The following is a 15939-nucleotide window of genomic DNA, read 5'->3' as shown; positions in this document are numbered from 1 at the left end:
TGGGACCCACATAAATAGTGACATGCGGGGCCCACATAAATAGTGACATGATGGGGCCCACATAAATAGTGACATGCAGGGCCCACATAAATAGTGACATGATGGGGCCCACATGAATAGTAGCATGTGGGGCCCACATGAATAGTGAACACAGGGAACCTTATTTTAGGACATAAATGGACACAGAAAGGACAAGTGTTGTCTGTGTGATATTAAAAGGACCTAGACTAAAATAAGTTGACCTATTTCACTTATTTGCCTACAGGAGCCATCTCGTCCTACTGCGACTATAAGAAAAGGCAGGTGACAGCTAGACCTTGTCTTGTAATGGTATTCAATATAATTGTCTATGCAATGTAGCTCTGCTTATAAATTGCCTGATAAATACCTGCTTAGTGAATTTATACTCGCTTGCCTGGAATCAAATGAATTGAAATGAATGCTGGAATCAAATGAATTGAAATGAATGCAGGAAGAAAGGCAAAGGTAAGTAATTGCATACATGTTGCATACATGGGGGAGAGTGAAGGGGAACATAAGGGTGTGGTGGAATCATCCTGGGACCTAAGGTCCAAAGGCCAACGCGAGAAGCGTGTACTGCCTTTCGTTGGCAAACCAACCAAAAAGGGAAAGTATCCCCGAGGGATAGTATCCCCGGCTCGGCAAATGCGAGACCGTAATCCAAGTCCATAACGTCACTACCTTCAGACAGGGGTAGTGGTTAGCCGTGCGGCAAGGACACCGGCAGAAAAAAATAAAAGAAAATGAAAAAGTCAGAAAAGAACTGACAGAAAAAATAAATGGGGGAAAAGCCGGATGTACCTGGGGAATGTGCTGTCTCATTTTATAAAATTGTTGCATACATGCATACATAGCATACATTGAAATTATTGTCACTCCTTTGATTTATATTGCCATGGGCATTGTAATCTTTATTCTAAACATTATTGAAATGTGGATTTTATTGTATGCACTGTTATTATTGTCTCTTTTACTTTGCTCGGTCTTTGGATGACCCTGCTTTGACGTTGATTCCTCCACCACAGGGGTTGAGGCATTAGATGGCGGAGCATTTGCAAATGAAGGAACCATGGGATAAGGGACTGTGTGATCAGAGAGTTCGTTCCTGGAGTCCTTGCATTTTGACGTCTTACGTCATGTATCATTTTTAAGTTGTAATAAGATTCTATCGGGATCGTCGTTGATGCTTGTATAAAAAAAAAAAATATTTCCATGATTTTTACTTTCTTTTGCTCGTAGCGACACGACGGAAATCGGGTCGTTACAACTTTACACTTGGTTCAGGAAAATATAATTGCATGTAATACACAAGGTTTTAAATTTCGGTTTCGGTTTCAGTTTCGGACCTCAAGGAAATGGAAATATTTCGGTTTCGGTGGAAATCATGTAAAATCATGGAAATGCATGGAAACATATCCAAATGATGGAATTTTAAAATGAAACTTCAGGCAATGCTCAAACAAGCATAAATATACACTTAGAAACCATCACATAAGCAAGAGAGTCATCCATAATTGTTTAAGAATGTGAACATCTTGTGAGATGAGCTCATGTCTTAAAAACAGTCCACTATTTTCTACTTGGACAGCCCCTTATAGTGTAGGAGATGTCATTAATACACTAATGGGGGCTGTCCCAATTGAAAAACAAGGGCAGGTATAACACTTAATGGTAATTTTTGTTTTTTCATTTAGTGAAATCATATCAGCATAACCATGTATTAACGGTTGAACGGATAAAACACTTGCAGTGGTTGTGGTAATATCATTTCCCATCCCCTTTTTTATTTGGGACAACCCCCTCTAGTTTTAAACAATAGTAATAAATACACTTGAGGGGCTGTCCCAAGTAAAAAAGGACATATGGTTGTGGTGTTATCATTTCCCATCCGCTTTTTTTACTTGGGACAGCCCCTTCTAGTTTTAAACAATAGTAATAAATACACTAGAGGGGACTGTCCCAAGTAAAAACGGGGGCATATGGTTGTGGTGTTATCATTTTCCATCCCCATTTTTTTACTTGGGACAGCCCCTCTAGTATTAAACAAAAGTAATAAATATTCATTGGAGTGGGCTGCCCCAAGTAAACAATGAGGTTGTCCCAGTTACAGCTATAAATTTGGGGATTTTTTAAGAGATATGCACGCCCCTTTTTTTAACTTGGGACAGCCCTTTTTTGTGTATATGTGACCACTCTTTTACAGTAGAGGGGCTATCCCAGTTAAAACAGGGTGGATACAATCATTATAGTTAAGATATAATTAGATCAATGTCTCATGGCTTGGGGCAGAGAGATTCTGCCGAAACACAAGCTCTGTATTTGATTTTTGAAGATTTGACGTACGGGGGACAAATAATACACAAAATATCAGAGGGGTCTGGGTCTCTCGTAAATGACACATGGGGGTCAAAACCCGGTTTACGAAGATTGGCATGACGAAAATGCCCCTCTGGCAGAAACAGAAAAGCTGACAGTGATTTGACTTTGAAAATAAAAATACATTTCAGTTTTCCCTCCTCTCTTCCCTCTTCTCTTCGTTCGTCTCTGTTTTCTTTTCCTCCTCTCCTCCGACAACAGCGATCTCGACGGCGATCACGACGGTGAGGACGAAGGTGAAGCACGTATCAAACCTCCAAAACACCAAACCCTACCTGGTACGTCGTTTCCTTCCCTTTTTTTCTTCAATCTGTGTTTATTTTATTCAATCTGTTTTTTATTTTTTAAAAAAAGGAAAATCAGGTTGAGAGAGATGCAAAAGGGGGGGGGGGAATCCTTTTTTATTCAATCTGTTTTTTATTTTTTTCATTTCATATATATGTCAGTTACTGCATTTCCTCCTACAGAGTAAAATAGTTGTAAATGCTTGTAAATGCTGTTTGTTGGTGCTAGGGTTTTATGTTTTACATTAATTTGTGAAATGGAGAAATGTTATGCTGTTTTTTTATTCTATGGTTTTAATTTGTACATTAATTTGTGAAATGGAGAGAGGGGATTTCATTTCATATATGCGTATGTTACTGCAAATCCACCTACAGAGTAAAATAGAGGTGCATGCTATTTGTTGATCCTAGGGTTTTATTTTTTACGTTAATTTGTGGAATGGAGAAATGCGATTTCATTTCATGTACATATCACTTACCGCATTTCCATCTACAGAGTAAAATAAATGCAAATGCTCGTCTGCTATTTTTTTATGCTAGGGTTTTATTTTTACAATTTGTGGAATGGAGAAATGGGATTTCATTTCATATAAGATGTGGACAGAGGAAATCTTGCTATTATTTTTTTTTGTATGCTTTTCTGTGCCTGGAAGGAATGGCAATTTATATAAATGGCGTGAAGTAGATGTAAATGTTCATGTTAGAATTCTCATGTGGCGATTTAAAAAGAGGAAAAGAGCAGATTCAATGTGTAGGAGAAAATCACGATTTGAAGTCTGACGGTAATTCAAGTCATTTGAGATTCAGGAAGCCAAGTCTATGGTTCGCTTCTGTCAAAATAGCCAAAGAAAATATCCAGGTGGCTCGCGGCAATGCTCCAATGAAAAATATCCAGGTCCCCCTTTACTACTAGTAACCCAATTTAGGTAGTTGGAAACCCCTGAGTCTGAACTTCATGACCATGGTTTGTAGTTGATGGGCCCTCTATGGGGACTTCTTCTACCCCATTTAAAGGCCAATAATACCTTCTTCAATACCTTGTAGAGCTCCCCTATATTGCCCTTCAAAACCCTCTTTAGGTACTAGTGACCCCACCTAGGTACCTGAAAACCCTTTTGTGTGAACTTGAGGACCATGGTGGGCAGTTGATGTGCCCTCTATGGGGACTTCTTCTACCCCATTTAAGGACCCATAAGACCCCGTTAATACCATGTGGAGACCCATGTAATGCCCTACAGAATCCCCCTTTACCTACTACTAACCCAATATAGGTAGCTGGGAACCCTTAAGTGTGAACTTCATGACCACGGTTTGTAGTTGATGGGCCCTCTATGGGGACTTATTCTACCCCATTTAAGGGCAATTAATATCTTCTTCAATACCTTGTAGAGCTCCGTTATACTGCCCTTCAAAACCCTCTTTAGGTACTAGTAACCCCACCTAGGTAGCTGAAAACCCTTTTCTGTGAACTTGGGGACCATGGTGGGCAGTTGATAGGCCCTCTATGAGGACTTCTTCTACCCCATTTAAGGGCCAATAATATCTTCTTCAATACCTTGTAGAGCTCTCCTATATTGCCCTTTAAAACCCTCTTTAGGTACTAGTACCTCAATATAGGTTGCTGAAAACCCCTTTGTGTGAAGTTGAGGACCATGATGGGCAGTTGATGTGCCCTCTATGGGGACTTCTTCTACCCCATTTAAGGACCCATAAGACCTTCTTTAATACCATGTGGAGACCCATGTAATGCCCTACAGAATCCCCCTGTACCTACTAGTAACCCAATATAGATAGCTGGGAACCCTTGAGTGTGAACTTCATGACCACGGTTTGTAGTTGATGGGCCCTCCATGGGAACTTCTTTTACCCCATTTAAGGGCCAATAATATCTTCTTCAATACCTTGTAGAGCTCCCCTATATTGCCCTTCAAAACCCTCTTTAGGTACTAGTAACCCCACCTAGGTAGCTGAAAACCCTTTAGTGTGAACTTGGGGACCATGGTGGGCAGTTGATGGGCCCTCTATGGGGACTTCTTCGATCCCATTTAAGGGCCCATAATACCTTTTTCAATACCTTGTAGAGCTCCCCTATATTGCCCTTCAAAACCCTCTTTAGGTACTAGTAACTCCACCTAGGTAGCTGAAAACCCTTTTGTGTGAACTTGGGGACCATGATGGGCAGTTGATGGGCCCTCTATGGGGACTTCTTCCACCCCATTTAAGGGCCAATAATATCTTCTTCAATACCTTGTAGAACTTCCCTATATTGCCTTTTAAAACCCTCTTTAGGTACTATTAACCCAATATAGGTTGCTGAAAACCCCTTTGTGTGAAGTTGAGGACCATGGTGGGCAGTTGATGTGCCCTCTATGGGGACTTCTTCTACCCCATTTAAGGACTCATAAGACCTTCTTTAATACCATGTGGAGACCCATGTAATGCCCTACAGAATCCCCCTTTACCTACTAGTAACCCAATATAGATAGCTGGCAACCCTTGAGTGTGAACTTCATGACCCCGGTTTGTAGTTGATGGGCCCTCTATGGGGACTTCTTCTACCCCATTTAAGGGCCAATAATATCTTCTTCAATACCTTGTAGAGCTCCCCTATACTGCCCTTCAAAACCCTCTTTAAGTACTAGTAACCCCACCTAGGTAGCTGAAAACCCTTTTCTGTGAACTTGGGGACCATGGTGGGAAGTTGATGGGCCCTCTATGGGGACTTCTTCTACCCCATTTAAGGGCCAATAATACCTTCTTCAATACATTGTAGAGCTCTCCTATATTGCCCTTCAAAACCCTCTTTAGGTACTAGTAACCCCACCTAGGTAGCTGAAAACCCTTTAGTGTGAACTTGGGGACCATGGTGGGCAGTTGATGGGCCCTCTATTGGGACTTCTTCTACCCCATTTAAGGGCCCATAATACATTTTTCAATACCTTGTAGAGCTCCCCTATATTGCCCTTCAAAACCCTCTTTAGGTACTAGTAACCCCACCTAGGTAGCTGAAAACCCTTTTCTGTGAACTTGGGGACCATGGTGGGCAGTTGATGGTCCCTCTATGGGGACTTCTTCTACCCCATTTAAGGGCCAATAATATATTCTTCAATACCTTGTAGAGCTCCCCTATATTGCCCTTCAAAACCCTCTTTAGGTACTAGTAACCCCACCTAGGTAGCTGAAAACCCTTTTGTGTGAACTTGGGGACCATGGTGGGAAGTTGATGGGCCCTCTATGGGGACTTCTTCCACCCCATTTAGGGTCCCATAATACCTTCTTCAATACCTTGTAGAGCTCCCCTATATTGCCCTTCAAAACCCTCTTTAGGTACTAGTAATCCCACGTAGGTACCTGAAAACCCTTTTGTGTGAACTTGAGGACCATGGTAGGCCGTTGATGTGCCCTCTATGGGGACTTCTTCTACCCCATTTAAGGGCACATAATACCTTCTTGAATACCATGTGGAGACCCATGTAATGCCCTACAGAATCCCCCTTTACCTACTAGTAACCCAATATAGGTAGCTGGGAACCCTTGAGTGTGAACTTCATGACCACGGTTTGTAGTTGATGGGCCCTCTTTAATACCATGTGGAGACCCATGTTCATTGTTGAAGCAGTCATGGTTCACTTGTTTTATCTTGGATTTCATTTTTTTATTATTGGTCCAATGGTGGTCATTGAATTTCAATAGCTAGTGCTAATCTGCTTTCTTTCTCAAAAGGTCTGATGCCCATGTGGACCAAAATTTGTACAAACCTCCTAATCTATTTTGGGGGTTTGTCCTTGTTGTTGCTGTGCTTTGAGAAAAATCATATAGAACACTGATCTTTGCATTTATTGGTCAGCTCTTTTGTTTCTTGTTTGCTTTGTTTGATATCTAAGAAGCCAGACCTTAGAGGTTACAGACACGATACATAATTTCGGCTTAGTATGAGAATTGTAATAATTGTTGGTTTTCTTGCTAGCTTTTCTTCAAAATAGTAGTGATTGGGAATGAGTTTATGCTATGGGTTGGATTTTATTGATTTTCTTGCTAATTTCTTTTAGAGATGATGAGGATCAGAATTTAAATGATGGTCAGTATAATTGAGTTTTTGGGTTATGAATTGATCTTGGTGATTTTGATTTGGTTGTTCATTGCCATACAGTTTTTATCCGGTCAGGAGCCATTGCAAAGCCTTGAAAGATGTTGATGCGAAAAAGTGATAGACTGAAAGTAAGAAAGGCTCCAAGAAGGTCAGAAAGGAGTTTAAAAGGGGAGGAGAGGAAAATGGGAGCTGTGAAGAAGAGACGAACACATGTAAGTGTGTATGTTGTTAATTGTATCAATCATAGTAAGTTAATTCATTTACCACATATATTTTGGCGATGTAATTTGTTTTGCAGGCTCCATAAGTCCCAGCACGATGTTCTCCAGCTTCTTTCAAATCGGCAATGGACAGGATAAAGTTGAAGCCAGTCCATTCTGATGCCATAGAAAAGACTCATTTTCGACATCTGTTTGGCATGGAGGACATTATCATGCACAAGCCTCTCATAAGAGCTATCCACGATAAGTGGACTCCCGCCACTAAGACGTTCACGTTAGGGAGTATAAATGTCCCCTTCCTTCAAAGCGATGTTGCATTGGCATTAGGACTGCCACTTAGTGGAGAGAGAATGGAGGTGGTGAGGGTTCTCTCATACGAGTGGAGCCTCCAATGCAAGAACTAATAACTGTGCACACTTTCAATTAATCCACTTCTCCTCCTTCATCCGAGTGGAGCCTCCAATGCATTGTCCGTGGAGTAATTACGTGAAAAAAGGAGCTGCACAAGGTACACCCGACCTACAAACAGCACCACCACACCGAATAAGTATGGAATCGGGGAAGTTTGATACTACTTATTGACCTCCATAAATTACGTATGACGTACCTATTGAAAACGGGGGCAGAGGGTCCAATGGCAGTTTCATCGGGCAGTTGTCTCTCCATGGGAGGTTCTCAGCAAGTCCTTTTGTTGTGGCCAAGTTTTCCACAGATCGTACATTTGCGATGCACTCCACTCTGCAATTCGCGGTCAGATCTTCTCGTACGCGGCCGTCCAGGTGGTCTTTTCGCTATTGGAGGTAATACAGTGTTGAGAGGTTCTGGAGGCACTTCCCATTGAGTGTGATCTACTGTAGGATGAAGCACCTTAGAGTACGTTTCCCGATACATCTCTATACGAAACCATTTATGGCAATAATCGTACTCATCAAAATCCGTGATGGCAATGGCTGTCATGGATTGTCCGCACGATAGCCCAAGCGTTTGGAACTCACGACATGTACAGGTTTGTTGCAGCAAGTCTACGACATCATGATGATCACGGGACCTTACTTCAAATTCGTGCACACCTACTCGATAAGCATCATATCTGCGACCTTGCTTTGTTTCCCATTTATGGCCCATCGCTTGACGTTTCTGTATGTATTCAGAGCTCTTAAAACGAGTCAGCTCCACCGCAGCTGCAATCGGCAATTTTCTAGCATCCTTTAGCACTCCATTGTAACACTCCGATCTATTGGTCGTCAACACATCATATCTATCCCCCTTAAAGTAGAAACTAGCCCAGTTTTCCTTGGGAATAGCGGCTATCCAGTTGTGTGCATTTTCACTCCTCACCTTAATTTTTTCCATTGTGTCTATGAAAACACTCTCTCTCAAAGCCCTAGCAGCTCTCCAAAATAATTTCTTAAGTAAAGGGTCTTTGAAGTCGGTGTACAAATTAGCGGCGAGGTGACGCATGCAGTAGCTATGGTTTGCAATAGGCATTACTTTAGGCACTGCTTGCATCAACCCCTTTTGTCGATCGGAGCATAGGGCGAATGCGCCTATCCCCTCCAGCAATACGTGCTGCTTCACCAAATAGAGGAACCAACACCAGCTATCTTCGTTCTCAGTCTCGACAACTCCAAAAGCTAATGGAACTAATCCGTTGTTCCCGTCTACCCCAACTGCGATCAGTAAGATTCCAAGATACATTCCACGTAGATGCGTCCCATCGACCAAAACTATCGATCTGATTGTTCGCTGGAAAGAACGTATGCTGGGACCAAATGCCCAGAATAAGCGAGCAAATTTATCATCTCCCCCTGGACGTAGATCTCTCGCTCGAAAAACACGCATGTAGGTGCCCGGGTTTGTTCTCATCATCTCAACTATCAGTGCAGGCAGCAAGCGGTACGAGTCCTCCACATTTCCACACTTTATTTCAAGGATGATGTTCATCGCAAGGTGTGCTCTCCGGTAGGTCATGGTTATACCCCAGTGCGACTTGATGTACTGTCTTATGATCCTTGTCCCGACATCTTCTGGACGATCAAATAGGGGTAAGCATGTCTCGGCAACCCATGGTGATGTAGCTAGATGGTTATCATTGCCCTTTAAGTGAGATGTACACGTATGGTCGCTGACAAACTTCTTCACTAACACATAAGTTATACGGTTAATGCCTGATATACGCCACTTGCAACATGGTTCCTTGCATATAACGGCATACTTCTTGGGAGTTGACCGTGACTTCTTGAACATGAATCGCTGCCGAATTGCATACTCCTTAACGGCCTTCTTGAACTGCTTCATATTTGGATACATAGCCCCAACAGTTAACTCATCAAACCCAAGATTATCTGCATCTACCTCATCAGCCCCAACATACATGTTGTCTACTTCGACTGACCGACTTGTGCCAGCAGGTAGAAATGGCCGACCATTGCCGGTAGGGGGAACCACTTCTATTGCCTTAAGGTTTTCACCAGAATCTTCGTCGTGATTTTAATTTCCATTATAATTTTCATGATCATGGGCGGCCTCATCACCCTGCTCATCCTGAACCTCAGCCTCAGCCTCAGCCTCGTCATCATCCTCATCATCATCCTCTGCAGGATCATCATCATTGTCATCTTCAGTTCTAAATTCTTCCAAATCACAGCCGAAGACATGAAAATCATCCTTGAAAACATTAATATGCTCTAACGGCACATCTGCATCCTTCCCGGGGACAATGATATCTTCGGAGATATGGTTCCCATACATATCATCCGAGAAGTTTTCATTTAGGTCAACTCGAACCCTACACAGTTCAACAATATAAAATCAGGATAGTAGATTGAGTACTTGAATATAAATAAAATTCTACAAGACATATCTTGAACTAAATTGTGCCGAGTCACCTCCTATGCTTGTATTACCCAATTCTGTTTCATATTCTCTTTGTAAGTCTACTTCAAAACGAGAGTCGGGAGTGACAGTTACTCGTTCCGGTGGATATCTTAGGTGTGTAATCGGTGGAACGGAAGTAGGAGGTATGCTGCATTATGAGAGGGATTTTGAGAGGGAATCGGTGGTACAGAAGTCAAAGGTATGGCCAGGTTATGAGAGGGAGTTCGCGGTGAAAAGGAAGTAGGAGGTATGACATTGTTTGGGGGCAGAATAGAAGAATACGATGAATTTAGGCCATTGTCAATTTTTGTTATGTATAGCATCACAGAGTTGAAAGTATCTTTCTCAAGCACCTTAAACAACGTTTGGAAGATATCATTGCTATCGACTTCGATTAGAGTGCTTATGTATGGATCAACAACATATCGACATTTGATGGATAGTGACACCCGTCCTCTAATACTCCCAATTCGACTGTGGATTAGAGCCTCCAATTCTTTAAGATTCATTCGGGGACTTACCAACAAGAATTTCTTACTCCCACCAACATATTCCCAATTAACTTCATCCTTCAGTATGCCATCATAGTGTAACAGTAGAGAAAGCATTGTGCGTGCCAGTTTACGAAGACCTGCAAAGGGCCGACAAGATATCATAAGAACCACTACGTAAAGGGGGCTTCTCAAGGCGAATAAGTAGAGGCCGGCTTAACCAAAACCTTGGGAGGCACACGTTGAGGAGGTGAACCAGACAACTCTGGTTCTGAAAGAAGAAAATATGAGCTTCCTGATTGAGAACTTGTCTGCAAAAGGATTATATGATATGGTTAAGACTTACACATGACAAGAAGATGATAACATTTTTATTTAGAGTACATTTAATTTAGAGTACATTTAATACCAGACTAAGGCATGCAAATAATTGCACATAACTGAACATTGCATTTCAAGTATACAGGTCACAGTACCAAATCTAGATTAAAGACGAAATCTACCAGAAATTAGTTTAACATGTTAGATCTGGCAAGGATATAATATTTTCTTAATTAAATGACACCAGAAGGGATTATGGGCCCTTAAATGGGGTAAAAGAAGTACCCTTGGAGGGCCCATCAAATCCGGAACATGGTCCTCAAATTCAAACTCACGGGTTTTCAGCTTCATAAATGGGGTTACTAGTACCTAAGGGGGGCTTCTCATGGGCAATAGAGGGGAGCTGTGCATGGTATTACAGAAGGGATTATGGGTCCTCAAATGGGGTAGAAGAAGTACCCTAGGAGGGACCATAAATCCAGAAGATGGTCCTGAAGTTCAAAGTCATGGGTTTTCAGCTACAAAAATGGGGTTACTAGTACCTAAGGGGGGCTTCTCATGGGCAATGGAGGGGAGCTGTGCATGGTATTACAGAAGGGATTATGAGTTCTCAAATGGGGTAGAAGAAGTACCCTTGGAGGGTCCATAAATCCAGAAGATGGTCTTCAAGTTCAAAGTCATGGGTTTTCAGCTACAAAAATGGGGTTACTAGTACCTAAGGGGGGCTTCTCATGGGCAATAGAGGGGAGTTGTGCATGGTATTACAGAAGGGATTCTGCGCCCTCAAATGGCGTAGAAGAAGTATGTTTGGAGGGTCCATCGAATCCAGAAGATGGTCCTCAAATTCAAACTCAGGGGTTTTCAGCTACATAAATGGGGTACTAGTACCTAAGGGGGGCTTCTCATTGGCAATAGAGGGGAGCTGTGCATGGTATTACAGAAGGGATTATGGGCCCTCAAATGGGGTAGAAGAAGTCCTCATAGACGGCCCATCAACTGCCCACCATGGTCCCCAAGTTCACACTAAAGGGTTTTTAGGTACCTAGGTGGGGTTACTAGTACCTAAAGAGGGTTTTGAAAGGCAATATAGGGGAGCTCTACAAGGTATTGAAGAAGGTATTATTGGCCCTTAAATGGGGAAGAAGAAGTCCCCATAGAGGGCCCATCAACTTCCCACCATGGTCCCCAAGTTCACACAAAAGGGTTTTCAGGTACCGAGGTGGGGTTACTAGTACCTAAAGAGGGTTTTGAAGGGCAATATAGGGAAGCTCTACAAGGTATTAAAGAAGATATTATTGGCCCTTAAATGGGGTAGAAGAAGTCCCCATGGAGGGTCCATCAACTACAAACCGTGGTCATGAAGTTCACATTCAAGGGTTCCCAGCTATATTGGGTTACTAGTAGGTAAAGGCGGATTCTGTAGGGCATTACATGGGTCTCCACATGGTATTAAAGAAGGTCTTATGGGTCCTTAAATGGGGTAGAAGAAGTCCCCATAGAGGGCACATCAACTGCCCACCATGGTCCTCAACTTCACACAAAGGGGTTTTCAGCAACCTATATTGGGTTACTAGTACCTAAAGAGGGTTTTGAAGGGCAATATAGGGGAGCTCTACAAGGTATTGAAGAAGGTATTATTAGCCCTTAAATGGGGTAAAAGAAGTCCCCATAGAGGGCCCATCAACTGCCCACCATGGTCCCCAAGTTCACAGAAAAGGGTTTTCAGCTACCTAGGTGGGGTTACTAGTACCTAAAGAGGGTTTTGAAGGGCTATATAGGGGAGCTCTACAAGGTATTGAAGAAGGTATTATTGGCCCTTAAATGGGGTAGAAGAAGTCCCCATAGAGGGCACATCAACTACAAACCGTGGTCATTAAGTTCACACTCAAGGGTTCTCAGCTACCTATATTGGGTTACTAGTAGGTAAAGGGGGATTCTGTAGGGCATTACATGGGTCTCCACATGGTATTAAAGAAGGTCTTATGGGTCCTTAAATGGGGTAGAAGAAGTCCCCATAGAGGGCACATCAACTGCCCAACATGGTCCTCAAGTTCACACAAAGGGTTTTCAGGTACCTAGGTGGGGTCACTAGTACCTAAAGAGGGTTTTGAAGGGCAATATAGGTGAGCTCTACAAGGTATTGAAGAAGGTATTATTGGCCTTTAAATGGGGTAGAAGAAGTCCCCATAGAGGGCCCATCAACTACAAACCATGGTTATGAAGTTCAGACTCAGGGGTTTCCAACTACCTACATTGGGTTACACTAGTAGTAAAGGGGGACCTGGATATTTTTCATTGGAGCATTGCCGCGAGCCACCTGGATATTTTCTTTGGCTATTTTGACAGAAGCGAACCATAGACTTGGTTTCCTGAATCTCAAATGACTTGAATTACCGTCAGACTTCAAATCGTGATTTTCTTCTACACATTGAATCTGCTCTTTTCCTCTTTTAACATTGCCACATGAGACTTCTAACATGAACATTTACATCTACTTCACACAATTTATATAAATTACCATTCCTTCCGGGCACAGAAAAGCATACAAAAAAAAAAATAAGAGCAAGATTTCTTCTGTCCACATCTTATATGAAATGAAATCCCATTTCTCCATTACACAAATTGTAAAAATAAAACCCTAGCATAAACAAATAGCAGACGAGCATTTGCATTTATTTTACTCTGTAGGTGGAAATGCGGTAAGTGATATGTACATGAAATGAAATCGCATTTCTTCATTCCACAAATTAACGTAAAAAATAAAACCCTAGCATCAACAAATAGCATGCACCTCTATTTTACTCTGTAGGTGGATTTGCAGTAACATACGCATATATGAAATGAAATCCCATCTCTCCATTTCACAAATTAATGTACAAAATAAATCCCTAAAATCAAAAAACAGCACAACATTTCTCCATTTCACAAATTAATGTAAAACATAAAACCCTAGCACCAACAAACAGCATTTACAAGCATTTACAACTATTTTACTCTGTAGGAGGAAATGCAGTAACTGACATGTATATGAAATGAAAAAAATAAACAAACAGATTGAATAAAAAAGGATTTCCCCCCCTTTTGCATCTCTCTCAACCTGATTTTCCTTTAAAAAATAAAATAAAAAACAGATTGAATAAAATAAAAACAGATTGAATAAAGGAAGGGAAGGAAACGACATACCAGGTAGGGTTTGCTGTTATGGAGGTTTGATACGTGCTTCATCTTCGTCCTCACCGTTGAGATCGCCGTCGAGATCGCTGTTGCCGGAGGAGAGGAGGAAAAGAAAACAGAGACGAACGAAGAGAAGACGGAAGAGAGAAGAGGGAAAACTGAAATGTATTTGTTATTTTCAAAGTCAAATCACTGTAAGCTTTTCTGTTTCTGCCAGAGGGGCATTTTCGTCATGCTAATCTTCGTAAACCGGGTTTTGACCCCCATGTGTCATTTACGAGAAACCCAAACCCCTGTGATATTTTGTGTATTATTTGTCCCCCGTACGTCAAATCTTCTTGATTTTTTTTATTTTTGTGGCTTGCATTAAATGGTGTAAATCATTTTTTCATTATTTTAAATATCAAATTGCTTTGGGCAGAGATCTCTGACGAAAAGCAGCCTATTTTTTTTAATTTTGTTTGACTTTTGTGGCATGCATTGAATGATGTAAATCATTTTTTCCCTATTTTATATATCAACTGGCTTTGGGCAGAGATCTCTGACGAAAAACAACCTATTTTTTAATTTTGTTGACTTTTGTGGCTGCACGGAATGCATTTCAATACTCCAAATTTACATTTCCGATTCAACGAAATTTCGGCCGAAATTTGCTGAAATTGCCGAAATTTCGGCGACACAATGTAATATTTCGAATCCATGTACTTTCGGTGTTGGACTTGAACGAAACCGACACATTTCGGCCGAAATTTAAAACCATGGTAATACATTGGTGAAAGTGACTATGATTTCAGTCAGTTATAGAACTAGATCATTATGAAAAGCAAATCAAAAGTTATATCAGTGCACCTCATAAATCCCGGGATAAAGCCATAAGACCACTGACCACAATGAGGATTTCCTGCGACATATGTTTTAAGTGTGAGCCCATAATTGTATCAGTTAGTTCTTTTATGAAAATAAACAATGCCAGTTCAATTTATAAGAGAATGGAATAAAAGAGAGAAAGTTCTTCAGAGGTAGTAGTAACATTATTAAGCGGAAAAAATAAAGATATCAGCAACTCAGATTTGTTTCGTGTCGAAAAAATATCCAGGCTTGCTCATAAAGTATAGCCATAATCTCCACTTTCCGACCAAAAAACTTGAACAGTTACTAATTTACCTTACAATGCTTGCCACTTAAATCTCACTTAATCAACACTCCAAGATTAGATGACAAGATTAAGACTCATTCATTTTCTTTTCCTGTGATAGGTGAGCTGCTATTGACCAAGAAGGTAGATGTGTAGACTAGTACAGTGAATGAGGATAATTAGGCAATGAGGAAATGACATAATAACGGGAAGCAGTGGCATCCATAGGCATTCAATGGGTGAGATCTTTCACATTGATATAACAGGTGTGGTGAGTAAGAACAAGTACCAAAATTTTCTCCATCTACCATGACTTGCATGAATGTCTTACACAATGGAGAAGCCACGAATAATTTTCTAGCTAGAAAATTGTGCCACTGAAATCCAATGAGTTCCCATCACGATCAAGACAATTGTTATATTTTATGCTATTTACTGTTTTAGCCTTTATTGTAGCGAGTAACACACGGTATTTTTTACTTTATGTTTACCTTTCCTACTGTTAAGCACATGTGGCAATGATCTGGGCCGAACGGATCAAGTGGATTCAGTCATGAACAGGGAATCCTCCCTGTCAGATAGGGTATGGATACACCTTATGGATTGGGTGCATTTAAAAAATCTATTTCTTCATTGTTGGCTTCTGTGTAAACAGATTCAAAACAATGATGTATAGACAATGTAAACCACAATATTTCAATATTGCATGCAGCCTATTGGACCCTATTCTTATTTTATAGTGAATAACAAACTATGATGATTTGATAACAGATTAAAAAAATTAAATAATGAGTGAAATCCAGGATGGTCCAATCAGAATTCGAGTCAGATCAGGAACAAGCACATTGGATGTGATCCAATGAGGATTCCATTAAGATATTTACCCAAAAGAAAAGTCGCTGATTTGACTTTCTCTCGGGCTTTTGCCATCCCTACCATTAAGAGTTCA

At 41.2% G+C, this 15939-nt stretch overlaps 1 protein-coding gene and 1 long non-coding RNA gene across 7 annotated transcripts in view; both read right to left on the bottom strand.

Annotated features, from left to right (window-relative positions):
- LOC143854189 (5'-AMP-activated protein kinase-like protein) overlaps positions 1–15939 on the bottom strand; it is an 84615-nt gene that overhangs the window by 13952 nt on the left and 54724 nt on the right. For 5 of the 6 annotated variants that reach the window (XM_077364030.1, XM_077364027.1, XM_077364028.1 and 2 more), the window contains one exon: positions 14705–14756. The exons of the other annotated variant lie outside the window; for it this stretch is intronic. In XM_077364030.1, coding sequence (XP_077220145.1) covers positions 14705–14756 — 52 coding nt within the window. The remainder of the gene's footprint in view (positions 1–14704; positions 14757–15939) is intronic. 6 annotated transcript variants of the gene reach the window in all.
- LOC143854191 (uncharacterized) lies at positions 9938–14698 on the bottom strand. The gene is made up of 3 exons (XR_013237452.1): positions 13865–14698; positions 10588–10671; positions 9938–10500 (listed from the first exon to the last, which is right to left on the bottom strand). It is a non-coding gene; the product is annotated as an uncharacterized LOC143854191 (long non-coding RNA).

The sequence above is a fragment of the Tasmannia lanceolata genome, unplaced genomic scaffold (assembly GCF_043159265.1).
Source record: "Tasmannia lanceolata isolate RefF3 unplaced genomic scaffold, GAP_Taslan_0.1 ptg000020l, whole genome shotgun sequence".
Taxonomy (NCBI): Eukaryota; Viridiplantae; Streptophyta; class Magnoliopsida; order Canellales; family Winteraceae; genus Tasmannia; species Tasmannia lanceolata.
This window is presented reverse-complemented; position numbering and strand designations above follow the sequence as displayed.